General features: G+C 52.7%; 1 protein-coding gene across 1 annotated transcript in view; it reads left to right on the top strand.

Moving 5' to 3' along the window:
* COL17A1 (collagen type XVII alpha 1 chain) overlaps nucleotides 1-22,405 on the top strand; it is a 49,368-nt gene that overhangs the window by 18,322 nt on the left and 8,641 nt on the right. The window contains exons 12-40 of the mRNA XM_077125933.1: nucleotides 963-1,034; nucleotides 1,770-1,838; nucleotides 2,651-2,812; nucleotides 3,191-3,277; nucleotides 5,111-5,155; nucleotides 6,043-6,222; nucleotides 6,795-7,013; nucleotides 7,339-7,368; nucleotides 7,732-7,758; nucleotides 9,150-9,176; nucleotides 9,284-9,346; nucleotides 10,117-10,221; nucleotides 10,903-10,965; nucleotides 11,585-11,620; nucleotides 12,209-12,262; nucleotides 12,507-12,542; nucleotides 13,057-13,092; nucleotides 13,725-13,787; nucleotides 14,654-14,689; nucleotides 14,954-15,025; nucleotides 15,914-15,940; nucleotides 16,902-16,937; nucleotides 18,616-18,651; nucleotides 18,902-18,982; nucleotides 20,096-20,131; nucleotides 20,663-20,740; nucleotides 21,660-21,713; nucleotides 21,855-21,896; nucleotides 22,034-22,087. Coding sequence (XP_076982048.1) covers nucleotides 963-1,034; nucleotides 1,770-1,838; nucleotides 2,651-2,812; nucleotides 3,191-3,277; nucleotides 5,111-5,155; nucleotides 6,043-6,222; nucleotides 6,795-7,013; nucleotides 7,339-7,368; nucleotides 7,732-7,758; nucleotides 9,150-9,176; nucleotides 9,284-9,346; nucleotides 10,117-10,221; nucleotides 10,903-10,965; nucleotides 11,585-11,620; nucleotides 12,209-12,262; nucleotides 12,507-12,542; nucleotides 13,057-13,092; nucleotides 13,725-13,787; nucleotides 14,654-14,689; nucleotides 14,954-15,025; nucleotides 15,914-15,940; nucleotides 16,902-16,937; nucleotides 18,616-18,651; nucleotides 18,902-18,982; nucleotides 20,096-20,131; nucleotides 20,663-20,740; nucleotides 21,660-21,713; nucleotides 21,855-21,896; nucleotides 22,034-22,087 — 1,926 coding nt within the window. The remainder of the gene's footprint in view (nucleotides 1-962; nucleotides 1,035-1,769; nucleotides 1,839-2,650; nucleotides 2,813-3,190; nucleotides 3,278-5,110; nucleotides 5,156-6,042; nucleotides 6,223-6,794; nucleotides 7,014-7,338; nucleotides 7,369-7,731; nucleotides 7,759-9,149; nucleotides 9,177-9,283; nucleotides 9,347-10,116; nucleotides 10,222-10,902; nucleotides 10,966-11,584; nucleotides 11,621-12,208; nucleotides 12,263-12,506; nucleotides 12,543-13,056; nucleotides 13,093-13,724; nucleotides 13,788-14,653; nucleotides 14,690-14,953; nucleotides 15,026-15,913; nucleotides 15,941-16,901; nucleotides 16,938-18,615; nucleotides 18,652-18,901; nucleotides 18,983-20,095; nucleotides 20,132-20,662; nucleotides 20,741-21,659; nucleotides 21,714-21,854; nucleotides 21,897-22,033; nucleotides 22,088-22,405) is intronic.

Here is a 22,405-nt window from a genome sequence, read left to right as displayed (position 1 = left end):
ATTTTACAGAAATGTTTATTCACTACATTTCCACGTGCAGTGTGACAGCCTCTGTATAAATAAGTTACCAGCTTATTTTTTTAAGGTACCATCTTTTTTAATGTGTAAAGGCATAAAAAGTTTACCACATTTTTAAAAAGAATCTGCCTTCTCCCTGTGACTTCACGGCTAGTAAATGTAATGATGTGGGCTTCCCTTATTTACTTGGCTGGCATATTTGCTAGTGCAAATTTAGCATTCTAATTTTCAACTCCAGCTGACCAGAGTCCCAGAGCTCCCAATCCAGAAGATGCTAGGTTTATGCTTTTTTCTTTTTTTTTAAATACCTTTGCCACTATCGTTTTGTGAAGTTCTTATTGGGTGAGGCCCCTGGGAAAGGTGGGCTGATATTGGATCCATGATCCTTTCCTCCCCACACCAGAAAGGACAGAATAATGGAAGCTGTTGACAGAATGAGCTTCTGCAAATTGTTAACAAAACCAAAACAGATAACAACCAGCCCCCCAGAATCCTAATAGGGATAAGGGGCATTTCATGTTAAGAAAGAGGAGTTGAAGGGAAAACTGTGTGTCTGCCTAAGCCAGTGCCTCTCCGGCTCCCGCTACACCTGCATCATAGGCCCACCATCCCCACACAGGGCACCAGGGTGCCCAGGTTACTGCCATGAATAAGGACTCCCTGGAATAGTTTAAACTTTCAGGGGGATACAGCAAGTCTGTGCAAACTATTGCTATTAAGTTGTGTGGTCCTAACTAGTCAATAAATGGAGCTGCTAGTAATTTCTTTTGGCTTGAGATGGGCAGGTGGGGGCCTAAAAAAACTTACTGAGACACTAAGGTTTCTGGGAACTGAGAAAGTCCGGGAACTTCTATCAGATGGAAAGTCTTTATCAAGAAAGTGATTAAGGGGCCTCCCCTTTGTGCTGCACCCTGAACTCAGCTGTTCTCAATTTCTTTTCACAGTATTTGGCATGCAGAACAATCTGGCCCCCAGCTCACCCGCCTTGTCCCATGGCATGGCTGCTACTTCCACAGGTCAGGAGCCCAGGACTGCAGCTTAGGGGATGGGGAGTGACACCTCTTTTCAGCTATGACTTACAAGATTCCTTTTCAGCATCTGAATTAGAGGAACCTCCGTGTCCCTAAAAATCAACAGAACTTTCCTACCAAAGAAACAGCTGTCTCCCAACTTAGAGATGTCAGCTTTGCTGGGTTAGACCTAAATTAATCCCACTGCCACTGCCCAGTATCACTGAAAATCAATATCTGGTTGATTTTATGGTGCACCCCTAAGGTTGCTGCCCTGGTGAAAACATCTCTTTGGGGGCTGGGGGTGGGGGATACTACAGAAGAGACATGAGGTTTATTGTTGGCCCTCAACTTGCTTATTGTTTAGTTGTGGTAGAAAGTCTAATATATGTGAGACAACTGGGCGATCCCAAAGGACAACACAAATTAAGTAATACACTGTACAGAGCACCTGTTAAGGGCTGTAGGAGTTCAGAATAGAAGGAGATGTGTGGGGATCAAGGAGGACTTCATGGAGGAGGAGCCTTTGGGATGGGCCTAGAAGGATGAGGAGGATTGTACCAAAGAAGTCTCTGTCTGTGCCCTGATCACTGCTCCCATGGCTGGAGAGTGTTGGATCTCACCGAGCGCTTCTCCCCTGGGGAAGCCGCCTCTCTGCCAGGGCAGATCAGGCTGCTTCTAAGCTACATAGGGCCGCCTGTCAACACTGGCCAACCTCACTCCTTGGCTCCTCTCTTGCAGCATACGGTGGGAAGAAGAACATGCCCCAGAGCTCTGCCGTCGGAAGCACCGGCATGTCCACTTCTGCTGGTGAGTGCTGCTCCCAGCTCCCGGGGTTCAGGCTGGCACACTGGGGGAATGGCTCCACCGTGGACACAGGGCAAATTGGAGGAGGGCCTCTAACCCTATTGGTGATCTAAGTTCCACAAAGCCAGCTCACCCTAAGGGTCCCGCAGATGTTTCTGTGAGTAAGCCAAGATGAGTGTCTGTCCTGTCCAAGGGGGCAGGAAACTCTACCCTCCACACCTGCCTTCAACCAGGCACCTATACTCTGGCCACCACCACACTTGTTTGGCAGCCCCTGGCCTTCTCCTGCTACATTGAACCCCTCGCAAGGGCCAGGGTGCCCCCCAGAAGCTGCCAGGCACCCTCTCTACTTTCTGTAGAATCTTTCTGATACCACATGGTAGATTATTTCCTTGACAGCCCCAGTACTGGTGTGTTTCTCCCATTCATTCATTCAAAAAAAAATATTTATTGAGCACCTGCTTTATGTTGGATGGACATTGTTCTAAATGCTGGGAGCAGAGTGATGAACAAAACTTTTGTCCATTTGAGAAAGCTTCTGGAACTCTCCAGGGCAGATGTCCCATAGACCAGCTGCTCAGGACTTCTGACATTTAGCCCATCGCCCGGTGGCCAGGCCCAGCCAAGCAGGAACACACTGTGGGAAACTTCATAGTAACCACTGCCTGAGAGAGCAGGAGACACGCATACACACTGCAAGCTCTCTCTTTGCCCTCTTCTCCTTCCCTTTCCTCTTGTATTCATTCCATCCCTGTCTCCTCTCTCGGCTCCCTGCCACCTCTCCCTTCCTCCCTACCCACTTCTTTCCTCTCCAGCTTGCACCACAAGTGTCCAGAATGAGGACCTTTTGCACAAGGACTGTAAGTTCCTGATCCTGGAGAAAGACAGCACACCTGCCAAGAAGGAGATGGAGCTGCTGATCATGAACAAAGACAGCGGGAAGGTCTTCACCGCCTCCCCCGCCAGCATTGCTGCAAGTACGCGTGAGCCGCGTGGCTCGGGTTTCAGGAGAAAGGAAAATAGTGGAGGAGATTGGATGTCCTAGAAGGTGGTTTGAGACATTTTAATAAAGAAACCATAGGCATCCCACTCAAATGAAAAATGCCTGCCCAAGTAGTGTGTCCCAGGACCCGCCTGGAATGCAGACAAGCTGGGAAAGTTGAGGCCACCTCCTGTGGAGGGGCCTGTGGACAACAGTCAGTCTCCTAACCACAAGCCCAGGTCGGGAGGTGAGTCCCAGGAAAGCTGTGCTCTACTTTTACCAGGGTAACCAGGACCTCCCAAAGCAGGAGAGGAGATGAGGCAGGGGGCCAGGTGGAGAGAGTATACCAGGTTATCATGGATTTGGGGCACAGCTTCTTTTTCAGAGGACACCCTGAAAAAAGAAAAGCAGGCTGCCTACACTGCTGACACCTACACTGCTGACAAATCTGAAGCTAACGGTAAGAACGAATCTGATAGTTGTCCACCTTGACTTTGTCCTCTGAGGCCTCACAATTGGAGGTGCGGTTCCTGCACTGGCAGCAAGGGCAATGCCTGGGAGCTCGTTAGAAATGCAGATTCGCAGGCGGGGCCCCAGTTCCACTCTATCTGGCAAGGGAGACCTTTAATATATGTATAAATAGATATATGTACAGGCCAACCATATTATACAAACAACGGCTCACAATATCATCACATAGTCATGCATTCTTCACCATGATCATTTTCAGAACATTTGCATCACCCCAGAAAAGAAATAAAAAGAAATAAAAAGATCTCACACATCCCATACCCCTTACCCTTCCCTCTCATTAACCGACAGTATTTCAATCTACCCAATGTTTACCCTTCATCTCCCACTATAATTTTTTTTTATCCTTTTTTTTTCTTTTTACTCATCTGTTCCATACCCTGGATAAAAGGAGCATCAGATCAGATACAATGTTTTCACAATCACACAGTTACATTGTAAAAGCTTCATAGTTATACAGCTTTCTTCAAGAATCAAGGCTACTGGAACACATTTCATTTCAGGTACTTCCCTCCAGCCACTCCAATATACCATAAACTAAAAAAGGGAGGTGGGCAGTGAGTTCACCTGCTGAACTGGCTTAGAGAGAGAGGCCACATCTGAGCAACAAAAGAGGTTCTCTGGGGATGACTCTTATGCATAGTTATAAGTAGGCTTAGCCTATCCTTTGTAGGGATAAGCTTCACTGGGGCGAACCCCAAGACTGAAGGCTTGGCCTATTGAATTGGTTGTCCCCACTACTTGGTAAGAGAGACTTCTGCCCAATTGATGAAGATCCTGTTACTCTCCAGGTGGAGAGGCATCCCAGAAGACCAGTCATTTGCTCCCTGCCTGGTAATTGCTGTGCATATGATTGAAGAAAGAAGGCCTTCCTTTAGCCCTTCTAAAGTCTACAGTGGCCTTTGTTTCTCACTTCACTCACCCTCCCATAATTTTCAAAACTAGAAGAAAATGCTTTGAAAAGTACTTGTTAGTTTTATTTTTTTTTTCCTTCTCAAATATCTGGATTTTTTCCCTAGATAATTGCATTTTTCTTGCATTCTCTGAATTCTGTGAATTCTCTCCAAATCACCAATTATAGGGAGGTCTAAAGAAGGGAAAAAGTCAAGTTGCAGAACATGTAAGAATAAATACAAATAAAATCAGTTACAATCCTGGCAGGGAGCAGACTGGAGCCTGGCTCTAACAAAGTCTTCCAAGTTAGTGTTTTTTTTTACCTTTGAGTTGTGGAGTCAAAAGACCTTTTTTCACAATCTGATGAAAGCTATGCAATATGTTCCCAGAAAATGCCACACATGGCCACAAACAACTTTCACATAGCGTTAGGGACTCAGAAACAGCACTCCAAGGCCATCCTTGCCATTTGGGACCCTCCGTCCCAGGTTGCCAATCTGTGTTCAGAGTGCCTTAACCAGGAAATCCGTCACTTCCTCCAAGCTTGCTTCTCGTTTGAAGGCAAATGCCCCCCTAACATAGACCTCTAGAAATATTTGGACTTTGAGGCTTTAAGATCGCAAGAGGGTTAAAACGCTACTTTTCACCACCATTAATCCTTTGTCCCACATGTCTTCATTGATATAATTATCGCAAGCACCAGATTAGGGAGGGCTGAAGGGGCGTTCCTGAACTTGGCCGGTCTGCAAGGTGCCTGGGGGCAGGTTGACCTAAAATCCTACCCGAGACCAATGCAGGGCAGGCTTGGGGCCTCCTGCAGTTTAAAAGCCCAGGTGAAAGCCTGCGTCCTCTGTGTTTGTCCTTTCAGGAGACCTGAAGACTGTGTCCACCAAGGGCAAGGCCACCTCCGCAGGTGGGTGAGAATGGCAGGTCCTGCTGGGACAGGAACTGACAGGGCTGGTTATGGTTAGTGGGACAGATGTCAGCTCCCTGGCCTGGAAACAGTGCACCAACGAGCCACCTAGAACCTCTCAAGAGCTTCTGCAGCCAGGCTGTGGAAGGAACTGGGCTCAGGGGATGGCACCTCGCAGGTCCAGCCACCCCTGCTGGGACCCACTACCTGCTCTGAGGTTTCCCAACATGGCAGGAACAACACAGCAGGGCAACTGCTGGGTCTTTACAGGGCCTCGTATCAAGATGACACTGAGCCCAGGCCCACCTCTAGCCCTTTATATTTTCCAGAGGCTTAGTGCCAACCCTTCTCCCACCGCTTTGGGGTGGGGGTCGGTCAAGGCTTAGAGAATTAAATGCCCTTTTCATTAAAAAATAATTTTTGTTGAGCACCGCTTAGGTGCTGGGTATAATTGCAGACACTATGGGGGTTACAAAGAAATAGCTGTGTGACCTGAGACATGGAGATGGGGATACCCTAGATTTGGGCTAGTAGGATGCAGGGGATTGTAACAGATCAATAGGCTATGTGCTACATCCTCTGCTAATTACATTCCTTACCTATGAAGTAGGTAATCTTTTTAAACCCATTTTGTAAAAAAGGAAACAGAGAGGTTAAGTGACCTTCTCAGCATCACACAGTTCGAGCCTGGAATTGTCAGACTGCTGCTGCTCATAACCAGCCTGGCCCTGGTTCATGCTAGGAATCAGCTCCATCCTTCGTGGAGTTGCCCAAACACTTTAAAGCCCCCAACTCACATTCACTCAGGGCCACAGGAGGTCACCAAAAGATAGGAAATAGGGCAGAAATCTCCAGGATTCACCTCACCCGTCCCCTATTTTCCACAGATATCCATGGCTACGACCGTGGTGGCGGCGGCGGCGGCGGTGGCGGCGGCGGCGGTGCGTGGGGGGCCGGGCCAGCCTGGTGGCCCTGTGGCTCCTGCTGTAGCTGGTGGAAGTGGCTGCTGGGCCTGCTGCTCACCTGGCTGCTGCTCCTGGGGCTGCTTTTCGGCCTCATCGCCCTGGGTACGTGGCAAGAGTGACAGGCGGCCACTGAGAAGGGCAGGAGTCCAGGGATCATCCAAAGTGTGGGAGTGACGGGACCTGGAGAGCATTGGTGCCAGCTGCTTTTTTGGTGCAGATGAGGAAACTGAAGCCCTGGGAGATCCCTGGCCAAGGTCACAGACAGGGGCTGAGTCGGGATTCGAACCCATCTCCTGGTTCACCCCTCATGCTCTCTCCCCCACAGCAACATGCTCCAAGCATTTGGTTGCCCTAAATAACATCATGCCTTTTCATAGCCTCTTTTTCTTTAACCTTTTCAATGCACCCATACCTCTTGCTCTGTTGGCTCTCACACCATGTCTCAGGGAAAGATGAGAAAACTGACTCCCAGTCCAGGCTTGTTTGGTTTTCTCCCCTAGGGCCAGGCTGCCCTTGAGATTCTGTTGTGGTTTTGAGTAATGAATCCTGCTGGTTGTGACACCAGGTTGTCCTCGTGGCAAGAAGAAGCCACCACAAACCCCGATTCAGGCTCCCCATGAAGAACGAGTTGTTCTGAAGGGTACTGGACCCGGGTCCTTTTATCTTTTACCCAGCGGAGGAGGTGAGGAAGCTGAAGGCGCGCGTGGACGAACTGGAGAGAATGAAGGTCAACATGGTCAGTTTTGAGAAGATGGAGAGGAGCAACAAGGACCTTCTGCAAGGAGTGGCGCCGGGGGCTGGGTCAGGTGTGGGCACGGCTGGGCTGGACGGCCACAACCAGGAGGCGCTTTGGATATTCGTAAGGAACAAGCTGATGATGGAACAAAAAAGTGGTGAGCGCGCGCCCCCAGATCGCGAGGTCCTGGGGATCCCGGTGGAGTGGTGCCCCATTCCGGGTGGTCGTAACCCTCTCACTGCCTTTAAGGCTCTCAGCAGCCCTGTGAGGCAGGTGGGGCTAGTATTGTGATCCCATTTTCCTGTTGGGAAAACTGAGACCTGGAGAGGCGAATTGTCCCAAATCACACAATTAGGACAGTGTAGAATCTGTTCCTAGTCACTCCCTGTGGTTCTTTCTGCTATACGACGCTGGCCCCCTTCCTGGGCACGTGAGGGACATAGACGATATGGCACTAATTCACAACTTGCTTTCTCTTGCAGGAAATCTACTAGGGAGCCCTGGTCCTAAAGGTATTGTGGTGGATTTGTGGCCCCTTACAGATCTCATTTCCTGTCATTGGAGCTCGATTTTCTGGGTGGATTGGAAAGCATGCTTTTTTTTTTCCAAATTGAAGGAAGAGGAAGTGAATGGTCTTAGGGTATCTGTTGGGAATTGGCTTAACAGAATATCTTACAAGTAGGAACCTATAACCTCATCTAAGGGAGGCCCACCAACATGTCTGAATGATATTGAAAGGAATGGAGAGAGCCACACCACACATCTCCTCGCTGGGAATGTGGCTTTATGGGCTGTTTAGTGGTTTTAAAATGCTAGGGAGAGAAGGCCCTTGGGTTCTTACCTCATCTCACAGTTTTCATGTTTTCTGATTTTAGGTGACATGGGAAGTCCCGGCACTAAAGGTAAAGATAATGTGGAGACTTTGACCTTACATATTAGTGAGGGTTGGTGGTTTAAAGCAGTAGATAGGAAGTGCCGGAAAACCTGCTTCACACTCCTCCTGGTGTCTCCTTGTGCGGTAGGACCCATGGAGGGCAGAGCTGCCCGCAGTGCCTTGTGCTTTTGCTGGAGGAGGGGCTTTGCCCCTGCAGGAACCTGCCTCTCTAGGGCAGCCCTGGCCCCGGCCTCTTCTTGGGGCTCCAGGGGCTCCCCAAACAAGGAGCCTGGGGTGGCTTCTGTCTTGTCTCCCTAAGCTCTAAAGGTCACTCTGAGGCCCTGCTGTACCACAGCTCCCTGGGAAGTTTTCTATATCCATGGGTTTCTGGACTCGGTCCCAGACCACCTGAATTGGACTCTCTGGACTTGGACTTGTCAGTTAATTCTGATAAACCAAGTTGGAGCCTGGTGAGCAGGCTGCTTTCAAAAGCCTCAGCCGGGAGGCTGCGGGAGTCACCCAGCAATGAGGAACTGGCCACAGGAATCCAGGAGGCCCAATGTTGCCTGCCTCTAGGGGACTTGTGGTACGGCCAGGGAGGCCTGAGTCACAGGGAAAGTCTCCCCACGGTATGAGTCAGGGGACAATCACAGGCCTAGGGACTGGAGGAAACTGCAGTGATTTGACCGTGGATGGGACTGGCACATGGAGAGGAAGGAGGTTTCGAACCCCAATGGCCCTCATTTGGACACAGATCAGCTCTCCTTGATCTCACTGAGTGGGGTTTGGAAACTTGAGTGTGCACAGAAATTGCCAGAAGATTCTGGATCCCGTTCTCAGACTCTCCAGTCCAGGAGTCTGCGTTCTTAATCACCCCAGGCTCCCGGGTTCGGGTCTGTGCTGAGAACCACTCCTCTGGATGGAGAGGTTCCCCCTCTGCCCGGCTCCATCCCCCTTCCTAGGACAGGGCAGGAGTGGGGGTTCCTATAATGGTCCCCTACTTCTCTCCATGACTCCTCCCCTCCCTCCCACCTCACATGCACACCTGGGCTCCTGCCCAGCACCCCAGCTTGAAGGCCCCACCTTTCCAGACCACGAGGGAAGGAGGACCGGTGCCTTTGGAACTCCTGAGAGCTCCTGAATCTGGGATTGCCAGACAGGACTTAGGACACTCAGTTAAATAAGGGCACCCAGATCAACAACAAATAACTTTTCAGTATAGGTGTATCCTAAATTTTCCATGGAACATTCTTTTATTAGAAATGTGCCTGCTGCTTATCTGAAATTCAAATTTAACTGAGCATCCTTATTTTTATTTGCTAAATTTGGCAACCCTACCTGAATTCTGCTGGCGGCTGCCTGAGGGAACTGGGCCTGAGTTCCCTGACTGACTTATCTCTTTTATTTCTGCTTCCCCAGGAGACCGAGGGCTACCTGGGACTCCGGGTAGGTAGTCTCGGCTGACCTCCCTGCAATGGTGCTGCTGGGGTTGTGGGCCTCCCAGTCCCCACTGCTGGCCTCGGGGGCTGAGGTGCTTTCTTGTGCATCCACAGGTGTCCCTGGGCTCTTGGGCCACCCGGGTCCAGAAGGTCCAAAGGGACAAAAAGGCAGCGTGGGTAAGAGCCCCTTTTCCACCCCTCCCTCCCTCCATCCGTTTATTCCTCCCTTCAGTAAACATCTATTAAGTGCCTGCTAGGAGCCAGGCTCTATTTTAGGTGCTGGGGACATCACCAACAAAGCAGGAGAGCCCCTGCTGTCAGGGTCTTATCTCTTGGTGGGGAGGGAAGACAGTACACAGGAAAAGGGAGTGACGCCTAGGAATTAGGGGTGATTGAGCCTGGCAGGGAGTCAGGAGCGCGGAGTGGCCTTTACCTTTAATAGGGAGGCTGCGGAGGGCTTCACCTAGGTGGTGCCTTTTGAGGAAAAGGCGGTGAGGGAGCAAGGCCTGAGGCAATCTGGGGGACGCACTCCAGGCGGTGGGAGCAGCCAAGGCGACGTTTCTGGGCCACGGGGTGCTGGGCCTGAGCAAAGGGCAGTGAGGAGGCCTCCGTGGCCTGGGCAGGGGGGAGGCGGGAGTCCAGAGGACGGCAGTGGGGAGGCAGATGCCGTGGGGAGGCAGATGCCGTGGGGAGGCAGATGCCGTGGGGCCCAGCGTAAGGACACTGGCTTCTCTCTGAGGATGCTGAGAAGCCAATAGCTGCGTTGGAGCAGAGGTGCGGCACAATCGACTTGCATTTTAAAAGGGTCGCTCTGGCTTTGCAGGGCCTGGTAGATGCAGGGAGAGCAGAGAAGAGGCCCCAGGCCAGCCTCCAGCCTGGGGGACGCTGCCTCTGGAGGCCGTGGGGGGGCACGGGATGTAACCCTGCGCGGCCCTTCCTGTCTTTAGGAGAGCCTGGCATGGAGGGCCCCATGGGCCAGAGAGGGAGAGAAGGTCCCACAGGGCCTCGTGGGGAGCCAGGCCCTCCTGGCTTTGGAGAGAAAGGAGACAGAGGTAAGAGGCTGTCACCAGCTCCGTCCTTCTTTCCATCTTTCTCCGTCCCTCCTTCCTTTGGTGACCTTTGTTAGCACCTGCCTTAGTGCCGGTCCAGGCTGGGCCTGAGCAGATGGTGGTCTAACCACCGGGTGAGATTCTGGCTGCTGGGGACTCTGAGTCCACAGGGTGGCCTCAGGGAGCAGCAGTGTGCCCAGAGCGGGTGGTGAGGAGGGTGGGGAGTCAGGGCCAAGCTGAGCGCAGAGGGCCCAGTGGGCTGTGTCGGCCTTAGAGCCTCTCAGGGCCTGAACTGGGCAGGGAGGGGGCAGAGAAAACCCAAAGGCCCAGCCCCAGCCCTGGGGGTGCTGTGAGCTTTCTGAAATTAGATTCCTAAATATAAGACTGTGCTGATCAGAGGAAACCAAACAGACCCAGAAATTCTCTCAATGCTGAAAGACTGGCAGCTGGCAGCCTGATTTCACCTTCATTTTCTCTAAAAAATACCATCCAACCAATCATGAAGTATTTACTGAGCACCTACTACAGGCTGGGCAGTTGGGCAACAGCAGCGACTGGGGACTTACTGACCTCACAGAGGCACGGGCAGCCTGGGAAATGTCACTTCCAAGTGACGCGGCCAGTCTGGGAAGGCGACCGAGCCGGGGACTCCCCCAAAATGCTCATTCCTCCATTTCTTCTCAGGGGATGCTGGTGAGCCGGGTCCCCAGGGCCCACCTGGTGTCCCAGGTTCCGTGGGTCCCAAAGGTGAGTCACATGCCCAGGGCAACATGTACATTTTCCCAGTCCAGGGCCCCCTAGCCCCTGGTCCAGGCCTGTGCATGGGCAGTGGGTCCAGGGAGCGCCCCACCAGAGGAGCCCGGGGAGGGCAGAACGGGGGCTGTATTTCTGGCCCAGCAGTGGGGTTGAGATCACAATTCCCTGCCCAGAGGCTGTTTTGTGGTCCCTAAGTGGGTGAATGGATCATTCAGGAAATCAGAAGTCAGATTGTTTCCTCAGCTGACCAGGGCCCAGACAAACACATTCAAAAACAATGAGTGTGCACAGTCCAGGGAGAAGGGACTTTCTCACAGTGTGATGGCTTTCTGGCCACCTCTCCTCCCAGCCCAAACATCTCCCTCTCAAGGAGAAGGAGCAAGGGGTTCGCCATCCAACCCAGCTGCAGCTTCCTCCCCAAGGAGGGCTTTGCACTGGGTAACTCCCAGACCTGCTGACTTCTGGGGTCCTGCTGAGAACCCAACACTGTGAGGACAAGGGGCACCCCACGCCACCCTCACTGGCCCTTGGGAGTTCACCTTGGGAGTTTATGGGCTCCTTGGCCTGTGCCTGACCCCTCAGCTAATTCTTGTCTCATCCTCCTTCTCAGGCTCCAACGGTTCTCCTGGCCCTCAGGGTCCAGCAGGTGTGTGCGCTTCTGCTTGTAAATATATGCTATTTCTGGGCCAAAGAAAGGGGTATTGAAAGAATAGCAAACACTTTGAAAGCAAAGGAAGCAATTATAGATAGGACTTCCTGGAGACGCAAAACCCAAGTCCACACATACGTATCCCCTGTGGCTGAGCTTGGGTGTCTTGATCCTGGCTTCAGGGCATGAGACCCTCCAACATCATCAGCAGCAGGAACCCCATCCTGCCTTCATCTGAGCAAAGCGCTTGTCTGTACCTCATTCCCTATGGGCACAAGAGCTCATCCTGCTGTCTTGGGAATTTCAAGCCGTAGCCCACAAACCAGCATCTCTGCCAGGTTCCTCCGAGGTGCTCTTACACCCAAGGCCTGGTGATGGGCAGATGCAAGGAACCTGGACCAAGATGATGAAGGGATGTGGGGAGGGGGAGTTTGCAGAAAGCAGCCTTTTGACTTTAATCCAGGGTGCATGTGTGAGTGTGTTCGAGTGCATGTGAGCATGTGTGAGTGTGTGTATGTGCGCCTGTGTCCATTCCTACCAAAGTTGGGTGGCCTCATCCACTGCATGGTTTTATCTGCTTGGCAGGTTCTGCAGGTCTCCAAGGGCTCCGAGGTGAAGTGGGACTCCCTGGTGTCAGAGGTAAGCTGGGGGAAGGGATTGGAAGGAAGGGGATGCCACCCTGCAGATACCTCTCACTCAAGGGTAGGGGTCTGGGGGAACGGAGAGGGTCTAATGGACACTGCCAGCAGCCTGCGCAGGCCCCCAGGTGAGTGACGGGAAGGAGAGGTAGGATGGAGGGGAGCCTGTCTTCAGGGACAGACACTGCCCCTTCTTGGTCATCCCCTCCAGGGCTTTTTCACCAAGGTGTCCATTTCCATTTCAGGTGACAAAGGGCCCATGGGACCACCAGGACCCAAAGGTGTGTTGTTCTTGCAGTTACTACGTCATCACTATTATCTGTCTGACCCATGGGAGCCCAGACATGACTCCTGCCCCAGGGTCCAAGAATGCAAATGATTCTGGACCTTGGTCCCTGATGCTGAGAGGGACTCCAGAGCTTATTTTAGTCCAACCTTGCAGATGGAGAAACCAAGGCACAGAGAAGGGAAGCAACGTGCCCTGCATCACATAGCTATGGTTGAATGGCCCTCAGGGTGGTGAGGGTGCAGAGGTGGAGGTGTCAGCCCTCAGTCTTGTCCTCCTGGTGCCACAGCACCCATTTATGCAAAAGCAGTGGGGAAGGGATCCGTCTGAGGTGGAGTCTGACCCTGGGGAGATCACACATGTTCCTTTGCTTTCTTCTGACCAACATCCTGCCGATGTTGATAATACAAGACTTAACTCCCTGGTCCAAGGATCCCTATCACTGGGGGGTGAGATGGTTTCCTTGCTCCCCACTGATGCTTCCTCCCTGCTCCTTCTGTGTGTTTTAGGTGACCAGGGTGAGAAAGGACCCCGGGGCCTCACAGGTTAGTGCTATGCAGAAATCTACTTCAATTCAATTGATAACTTCTGATAAATCCTATGAGCATCTGAGACAGAGTTTCTGTTTAAAAACCTTCCGAGAATTTGCAGTATAGAAAAAAACATGAGACAGGATAAAATAAAGCACTAAACAAGTATCAGCAAGCATCAAAACGTATAGCCCAGACAGCAAATGTTTGGAAGTTTATGATTGTCCCTGATTCTTATGGAAAATCTAAGTGGTAAAATTAAGCTCTTCCCACCACGGCAGAAAGTGGCACCACTTGTACCCTCTCAGCCACATACCCCCTGCCAACTTGCCTGATATGAAAGGAAATCAATAGTACTCATACTTTGGATGCTAGGGGTATCTTTCTCTTTCCAAGGAAATAAGACTCAAACACGCCCCTTCAAGTCAGGCGTAGCTCTGGGGCCAGGCCATGCTTGCTTCCCCTGGGACAGCCAGATGCTCTGACCACAGAATCAAAGCCAAAGCTGATTCCCCTGCCTCTGATGGGCTCCCCAACCTCCTCTGCTGGGGGCGCTGGCAGGCTTGGGGGTGTGGGTGGAGACGTTTACCCTTGTCAAGCACTCACAGCTGGAAAGCCTCTGACCAATTAATCGTTTTCCTTTACAGGCGAGCCGGGCTCGAGAGGCTTACCTGGTGCTGTGGGTGAGCCCGGGGCTAAAGGAGCAATGGGTGAGTATCCTGAAAAGTGAGGGCAGTGGGTCTGCCCCACCCAAGTCGTCAACATGGTGCAGGAGCGTTCAGATGCTTCTTCTCACAGTTGCCTCTCCTGTTCTCTGTCCTGTTTTCTGTCCTGTTCTCTGTCCTGCCCACCCCCTGCAAGAGGCTCAGCTTCCAAGCCCTTTCCGGGGTCGGGGCTCCCCACAAGAGGTGCAAACGCCTCTGTTGATTTCTCACTGCTTAGGGGAGGGCTTGGCAGAGCTTAAGACATCCACCTGTTCCTGCTTCTAAGCTCTCTGGTCCCCTGGGAGGTCAGAGAAGTACTGAGGTGCTCTGGGACCCCCACTAATCCAGGCATAGCCCTGACACCTCCGGACTGGTCCCACAGGCAGGATGAAGAAAAGACAAAGAGTTGGGGAAAATGTAGGACAAGGTGACAGAAGGGCAGCACTTTGGCAAAAGCTTAGGAAAATTCCTGGGACGGTGGAAACAAGAGCTTGGAGGGCCATGAATGCTGCCAGGTAGAGGGTTGTGGGCATTCTCTGGCATTCGGTTATAGTCCACAAACATTTATTGAGCCTCTGGTGTGTGCTGAGCCCCGCTATAGGCACTAGAGATGCAAGGGGTGGGGGGCAGGGGTGGTCATCGAACAATTTTCACCAGAAAGTAGTCAATTACTAGTTTAGGAGAAGAGGCAGGGAGGAAGTTGTATCAAAAGATGTAAGGAAGGCAGGGCTTCTTCCATGATCAGTGTCTTCAGGCAAGGCCACCATGGGCTCCTGCCTGGGAGACAGCTTGCTCTGAAGCAGTTGGGCAGTAGATGCAGAGAGTGGCTGAAACTGCTCCTGGGGTAATGGGCTTTGGTTCTGCCTTACCAGGTCCTGCTGGCCCCGATGGACAACAAGGCCCAAGAGGTTGGTCACTGACCCTGCTCGCCTCACTCTCACCGCCTCCCCTGCCTGTCACTCCATGTCCTACCCAGGTCCCAGGGTACAGTTCCCAGCCCCCTTAATTACAGTGCCAGAGAGGCATCCATCAGATGGAAACTTGTTCTCTCCCTTCTCCTTTCCACCTGCCAGCAAGTCAGTAAAGCCCCCCAAAATCATCAGCTCACATTTTGTTGGCCAGTTCAGCTTTCCTAAAAGGAATTATTTCCATGTTGGTCATGCTCTCTCTAGGTGAACAAGGTCTTACAGGGATGCCTGGAATCCGGGGCTCACCAGGACCTTCTGGAGACCCAGGAAAGCCAGGTAAAAGAGCAGAAAGAGGGAGCCACAACCTTTGGTAGTATGTGTACTTGAGTTTGTGTGTGCTTGTGCTCATGTGTATGTGTGTGATTGTGTGTGTGTACACCTGTGTGTGCAGACACTAGCACATGCCTCATCCAGCTTTCCTCCAGCAGCTCAGCAGAGAACTACCATGATCAAGGGCTGGGCATTAGTCTCATGCTGTGTGTGACTGGGGCCCTGGCACCTTTGAGTCACCAGACCTGGCAATTCGAAGGGAAAGATTAACAGTTGAAAGCAAAAGTTCTAGAAAGGAGCAAGAACTCTCTTAAAAATTGCAGACTTCAACGTCTTGCTCCTTAGCATCCTTCTCCTCTGTCTACCTCTCAATGGCCTATATCTGGACCCAATACCCACCAGTCCCAGGAGAGGAGCCATTGGTGGATTCTCCACTAAAGACAAAACAAGAGCAAGGTTCTCAGGGTTGCAGGAGGAACAAATCAGACAAGCCCAGAAAGCCATGAGGGCCAGGCGAAGTTAATCAGGGCAGCTCTGGGGAGCAGGGAGAGCCTTGGACTCCTATGGCTGATGCATAGATGGGAGGAAACCGGGTCCAGCGTTAGGGTCTATGGGTGGGTGGCTCTCCCAAGATTCCAAAAGGATCTGTGACCACAGATAGGTAAGACCGTCGTCTGGTAGAGTGGTAGGTCCCTTTGCCGCCAAGCCCAGAGAATTGCTCTTCACCCAGCACAGGGACACGCTGGAGTCTGGCCACTCTGATGTGGATTGTCCTCTGGCCCCCACCAGTGCCCTCCATTCTGTGTGGCCACCTGCTGTGGCTATTGATGCTGTGGCTCCTTAAGGACGTCTCCAATCTCTCAACTCATCGCTCATTTGTTTTATTTTCTGCAGGTCTTACAGGACCCCAAGGACCTCAGGGTGAGTTCCTGGATCACTCCCACCTCCAAACACCCCCTACCAAGCCTGCCCCTCTCCCAGAAGGCAGCTTCAGCCGATATTTTTCCTCCAGTCACCTTAGAGTTTCCCCTTTGCCCTCTACACCTACAGCATGGGTTCAGGGCCCTTGACTGTAAGTCTTGAGAAGCATCTTAGGAAGAAAAAATATGTGCAGACAAACCTAGAAAGGCATTCTGGTGGAGATGAGGTTGGGTCATCCAGTGGTTCTGCTGCCCGGTCCCTGTTCCCTGCTGATGCAGGAACCCTGCAAGGTGCAGGCCAGGCGCTCCGCTAGCCCCGGGGCCCACATCCCCCTGGGCGTGGTGACAAGGGGATGCCCACTTGTTTAGAAGGGCCCCGTTTCTCTGGGACAGTCTCAATGTTAAAGGTTGTTGGATAACTGGACCAGTGTGCACCCATTTATCACACCCAGCCCCACGTCCTGAGGAAATAAGGCAAAGATTTTTAAATAAAATCAAGAAGGACGCACAGTGACATCCTGCAGATGCTCTTTGGTGAAGAGTGTGGCGAATCCTATAGGCCCCACCTGGCTCGAAGCTTGCACTAGAGTAGCTAGAGGCAAGGAGAGGGCCACTGCAGATGCAGGAAGCCCAGCTCTGCCCCTTGGGGGAGAGGTGGGGATGGTGGCAGCTTTGCAGACTCCAGGTGACTCATTGCACAGAGGGACGAGCATCTGCCCACCGCTGAGCCTGTGGGCCTCTGCCTTCCTCATGCCCAGTTGTGGCCCCATTTCCCAGACAAGGAGAAGGGAGGCTCCCCAGAGGGCCCGTCTGGGCTAAAGCAGAAGGCAGAGCCTGGGAGGCTGTCAGGGTTTCAGTCAGGGCGGCAGCTGTGCTGAGTGAGCAGCGCTCGTTGCTGCCGGCGGGCGCAGCTGGAGTGCTGGGCGGGAATCACCCTGACGTACTTGTTTTAATCACTCCAGGACATCCAGGCACCCCCGGCCGACCAGGGCCTAAAGGTAAGTAATTTTCCGAATTCGATATCCTTTCCTTCTGCTCACCATTGCTGGGGGGTGGGGGTGGGGGTGGGGGTGGGGGTGGGGCACCAGGAAGTACCTCTCAGGGCAGAGCCCTGATCAACAGTGGCATCTAGTGGCTCGCATGAAAGGCCGAGGGGTTGGGGAGCCCAGGGATTTGTTCAGAGTGATGAAGCCTTGACTCCTGCAGCCTGCTTTGCCCCTCACCCACCACCCCACAGAACAGAGCTGCGTTAAGCCTGGCTGTCTCCAGCCCCTGGAAGAGGGGCTCCCTTCCCCAAAGCCTTTCATCACGTCTCCCTCTAAAATGACTTATCACCCTGGCTCTGGCTTGGTCCCCTCCTAAGAGGAGTGCTCCCCTGGGGCAGGAAATACCTTCGACCTTAGTCACACGCACCCCAGTGACTGGGTACCCCAGTTCTGTGCTGAGAGGCAGCTTTAATACAAGCAGGGAGGAGTGTGGAAGATGCTGGGAGGGCAAAAGCACAAATACTAAAAGGGGAAGTAATTCCGCCCCCCCCCCAACTGGTGGTTTGGCAGCCACCAGTGTGGTGACACTTGGCCACACAGTGACCCCTTGTTCTGTTTGGCTCCCCTGCCGGTGTCCCTTTCGGCTTCACCACACCCAGCCCTGAGCAAGTCCAGGGCTGAGCGACACTCAGGGACACCTTCTCTCCTCTGTCCCTCCCTTCGACCCCTCGATCCTGAGCCCTGACTGTTGAAGAGACGCACTGTATCTGAGAAATCACTAGAAGGGACATTTAACCTAACGCTGCCTTGTGTCCCAGCAAAACAAACTCAAGGACTTTCTCCTCTCGTGGCCTTGGCCCTCAGCTAGAGGAGAGTGAGCAGAGGTCATCCCTGAACTCCCTCTAAAGGGGAAATCAAGATCATCCTTTCATTGTGTGGTTGACTAAATTGCTCACAGACATTGAGAAATGAGGAGAGAGGCCCCTAAAGAACTCCAGTTTGAGGGCTTTTCTGTCCTCTACTCCACTTTTGGTTTCCCTAAGTCCATGGATTTCTGTTCTTGAGAGATGACTCAATGAAAAGGCATCCAGTGGTTGATAAGTCTGGGAACTTGGGAATCTGAAATCTCTTTTTGACACCTCCCATGCACATTTGCATTTTCAACATTTTGAGACACAAGGCAGAATTAAACTCAGGATTTCCCAAACTTACCAACCACAGAACACTTTTCAATTCTGCACCACCCAGAGAACCCACTGGGATCTCGTGGGCTCACCACCTCTGTCCTTTGACCCTCCCGAGACGATTCCCAATAGGAAGCCTGGTAGCCTGCTGGGGGGAATGATGGGGTCTGTGGGTGTGAGTGACACCTACGCCAGTTTTTCCCCACCTTGATGGGAGAGAGGCAAACTCTCCGACATTCTCAGATCTGTCCTTCCCTGCAGTCCAGCTTCTCCCTGAAGCTAATGCAGGTCAAGAAGATGGATGCTCTAGCCTCCAGGGCCTCCTGCTGATAGATTGGTGCTTAATGCACCCTGCAAGCCCCCTTCAGTTCATTAAAATGTGTTTAACCTGAAGGTTAGAGGCCCAGAAGTAAGTCTCAAATGCAATCAGAAGCCTTGAAAATGATTTATGGAGCCGCTAATGGGTCCTCAGAACTACAGCTCTCCTCCTTTTCCTTCCCTGCCAGGTGAACCAGGCAGTCCGGGCAGGATTGTGACTTCAGGTAGGTGGGCCCAGGAGGGCGCTCCTTCGCCTTTCTCTCTCTCTTGTGTTTTGGGCCCCTGTCCTGCCTCTGAAGTTCCGGTCTGTAAGCACAGTGCTTCGGGCATGCTTTGGTGGCCAGCTTTTCAGGCCTGCTGTACCGGGGGCAGGGAAGCTCATTTTCTCTGACCACCGGACTGATGAGAAGAAGGGAGAGCCAGCCACCGACGGCAAGAGGGTGGCTCAGCCCTCCATGCACCTTCTCTTTGCAGAGGGGTCATCGACTGTCACTGTCCCAGGACCCCCAGGACCTCCTGGAGCCATGGGACCTCCAGGACCACCAGGAGTCCCAGGTCAGTCCAAGTTTCCTGGGTTTGCCCCACATCACAGCAGCCCTTGTCTGCAAAAACTCTGGGAGTGTTTGCTCAACCTCTGAAACCCAGGGCAGGAACCTCACAAAGAGAGTGAGGAGGGGCTGAGGAAGACAAACTCTCTGGCTTTCTTGGACCAGTGACATAGTTACCCTTCAATGACAATTTACCTATCCAAGCACTGGCCAGTCCATCCCCTCCCAGCCGTCCCTAGAGGTCTGTGCTGCTCTCCACCTTTACAGAGGGGGAAACTGAGGCTTGAGCAGATAAGGCTTAAGGTCACCTGGTTGGTAAACAGCAAAGCCAGTATTTGACCCAGGCCATTTTGCCTGCAGAGTCTGTGCTGGAACCAGTTGAAATACAGAGCCCTCGAGCTCCTTGTCTCCTCCTAAAAAACAGTTTGATAATATGCATTAAGGACAACAAAAACGCTGAGTCTATTTAAAGAAAATATTCCAAAATCGTCCCACAAAAATGGGATGGTTAAGAAAATATGAAGACTTTTGAAGAAAGTTATTAGGAGGTAATAGCATTATTTGAAAGAGCAGGATTTGTTCTGAGATTACAACTACATTTTTACAAGATAAATTTATATAAAAGAAAAGCCAATGCTGGAAGGAAATGAAACAAAATGCTTACAAGTTGAAGGATTATGAGGAATAAGTTTTTTTTCAAAATGCCTGTTATTTTGTTGTATCTATCTTTTATTTAAACATTTTCTTTCTAAAAATAAAATATATGACAACACAACCAGTCAATGCACCTATGCACCAGCCTTCCCTCCTGGTAAGCGCTAGTGAGAAGGCAGATGCTGGGGAAGCTTGGGGGTCCCCAACCACCAAAGGGCAGTGTCGGCAGGGACAGTCCTGCCTCCTGTTCTGTCAGGGGCGGTCTCACCAGGGAGGACTGCGGGACTGGCCTCAAAATGCTTGTCAGTCTCAAATGAGCCAGCCAAGCTGACCTCTGTGGGCCACTGTTTCACGGCTCATGAGGAAGTTGCACGTTTACCCAGGTGCCTGCCCTGTCTGCAGGTCTTTCTAGAACTGTAGACTCTAGAGATATTATTTTGCCTTTTCTTCCTAACCCCATCTCCAGGCCCTGCCGGCCCAGCTGGTCTCCCCGGGCAGCAAGGTATGTCACGGCCTGGAAACACTGGCCCCGTGGGCTCATCTTCCCGAGGGGCCTGGGGCCCTGCTCTATAAAGGAAAGGAGATGTGGGTTTGGGGAAGGGAGGAGAAGGGTGACAGGGCTCATTGCCCAACATCTTGCAAGACCTTGGCTGCCAAGGGAGACACCTGCTCTCACCCCCAGCCAGGCTTCTGAGGAGCTAGGGACCCACAGAGAAACCTCTTTCAGCTAAAGCCCCGATGGGAGGTTGAGGTTTGGGGCATCCTGGCCGGGGTCCAACACAGTTATGTTCACAGGCGTCAGGGCTCTTGTGATGAACCCCAGATACTCATGCTTCTGCCCGGTGACTTATCCAAATGCCCAAACACAGTTGGGTTTAGGAAAAGCTGGTCTGGTCACCCCTGGGGGTGTTTGGGCTACAGACAGGGAGGCCCGCCCCTGCCACCTGGTCCCAACCTATCCCTGGGCCACTCCCAAGGGAAAGCAAAGATGGAGTGCAACGGGCAGTGCCCACCCTGGCTGTCCTCCCCACAGGCCCGCGAGGGGAGCGAGGACTTGCTGGCGAGTCATTCATGGGCAGCAGCAGCTCCATCTCCGAGATCCTCTCCACCCGTGAGTGCCACCAGGGTCTCCGGGGTGGGGGGGGGCACTGGGGGGGGGGGGGGACAGAGACAGTGGTGTGCTTGGGGGGGGCCCCTGCGGCAGCTGCATCAATGAGTCATCTGTGAGGGCCCCTGGCCTGAGGATGACCAGCTCCTCTGAGATGCGATGAAATCCTAGAGGGAACAGCAGGGGTTTTGTCCAGTGAGGGAGGGTGAGTGACACGCTGGGCTGTCAGAGAGGCCTCCTCGGGGTTCCAGGAGGACTGGGCCAGGAGTGGGGCTGGGCGTGGGGGGGGGGGGGGTTGCCTCTGCAATGAACCAGATGGAGTAAGCACTGCTTCCTCCTCTCAAAGAGAACAAGAAGGGTCCTTGGGCTCTCGGCCCCGCCCAGCCTGGCAGTCCTCTACACAAAGTCATTTAAAAAGCCCAGGCAGAGGCGCTTCTGGGCCTCCCACCTGGACACCTGGACACTTGGAGAGCTGACAGTGGTAACAACAGCCAGTCACCACGGACATGCACTGCGGGGTAGACACCGTGCTACCGACTTGCTACATCCGTCAACACCCGTCCCCCCAAGAATGTAGATCTTATTGCCTCCAGATTACAGAGGAAGTAGAAGCTGAGACGAGAAGTTGAGGAATTGCCCAAAGCCACCAACTAGTGGTGGAGTTGGGACTTGAACTCAGGCTCTCTGACCCTGAAGCCCGAGTTCCTACTATGGCTCCGTATACCCGGAGAGTTTGTGTGTAGCCCCACCTGTCTTGGAGCCGGGGGCACCCCTGATGAAGGGGCTCCTGGAGCATCCTAGGCCAGGGACTTGGAGCCTGGGGGCTGGGGAGTGGACACAGCAGGGGCTGCTGGGGGAAGGAGCATGGCTTACAACAGCCTTGCAATGGCTTTCTCTCATTTCTCTTTTCTTCTCGCTACAGAAGGTCTTGATTTACGAGGCCCTCCAGGCCCACCTGGGCCACGTGGGCCACCAGGTGAGTGTCTCAGGGGTCTTTGGAAGGTGAGGAGTCTTTGAGGGACAGGGAACTCAAGGTGCTTTGTGAGGAAGCCAAGATCCTACTCTCAGGGGCAGGCTCCAGCTCTCTGAGTTGCCTCCTTTTCCTTCCCTTCTACAGGACCCTCCATTCCAGGCCCTCCAGGACCCCGAGGCCCAGCGGGTGAGAGCCGAGTTCCTTGGTGGAAGGTGGGAGGTGGGCAGCAATGGCACCCAGAGCCTTTTGGGTCAGTTTTTGGGGAAGAGCTTCCCTGCCACTTCTCCTTAGCCCTAATAAGTCTTGGGTTTTCTCTTGATTAGGAGAAGGTTTGCCAGGCCCGCCAGGCCCACCTGGATCTTTACTGAGCAGCTCAGGTAAAGTTGTGGAGTTGAACCATATCTGCTGTCCGCCTCAGCCCTGGCCCTGGGGTGTGTGGAGGCCAGAGGCTTGTGGTCTTCCAGCCTCCACACCAAGCTTCCTGCTCTGCCTTTCCGCCGGCTGGGTTTATACAAACTCCCGGAGGCCTGCTGCATGTGCCGAGAGTAAAGGACCTGGTAGCCTGGCCTGCGGGAGGGAGGCAGCGCTGCCCTTGGGAAGCCATGGAGGTGGAGGAGACAGGCTCCCTCAGGGAGCCCAGGTCTAATAAAGTAGTTGGGACATGTATGCATGATCCATCTTTATCTGTCTATCTA

Source organism: Tamandua tetradactyla, chromosome 13 (genome assembly GCF_023851605.1).
Source record: "Tamandua tetradactyla isolate mTamTet1 chromosome 13, mTamTet1.pri, whole genome shotgun sequence".
Classification (NCBI taxonomy): domain Eukaryota; kingdom Metazoa; phylum Chordata; class Mammalia; order Pilosa; family Myrmecophagidae; genus Tamandua; species Tamandua tetradactyla.
The sequence above is the reverse complement of the archived record's forward strand: the minus strand, read 5'-3'. Positions and strand labels throughout refer to the sequence as shown.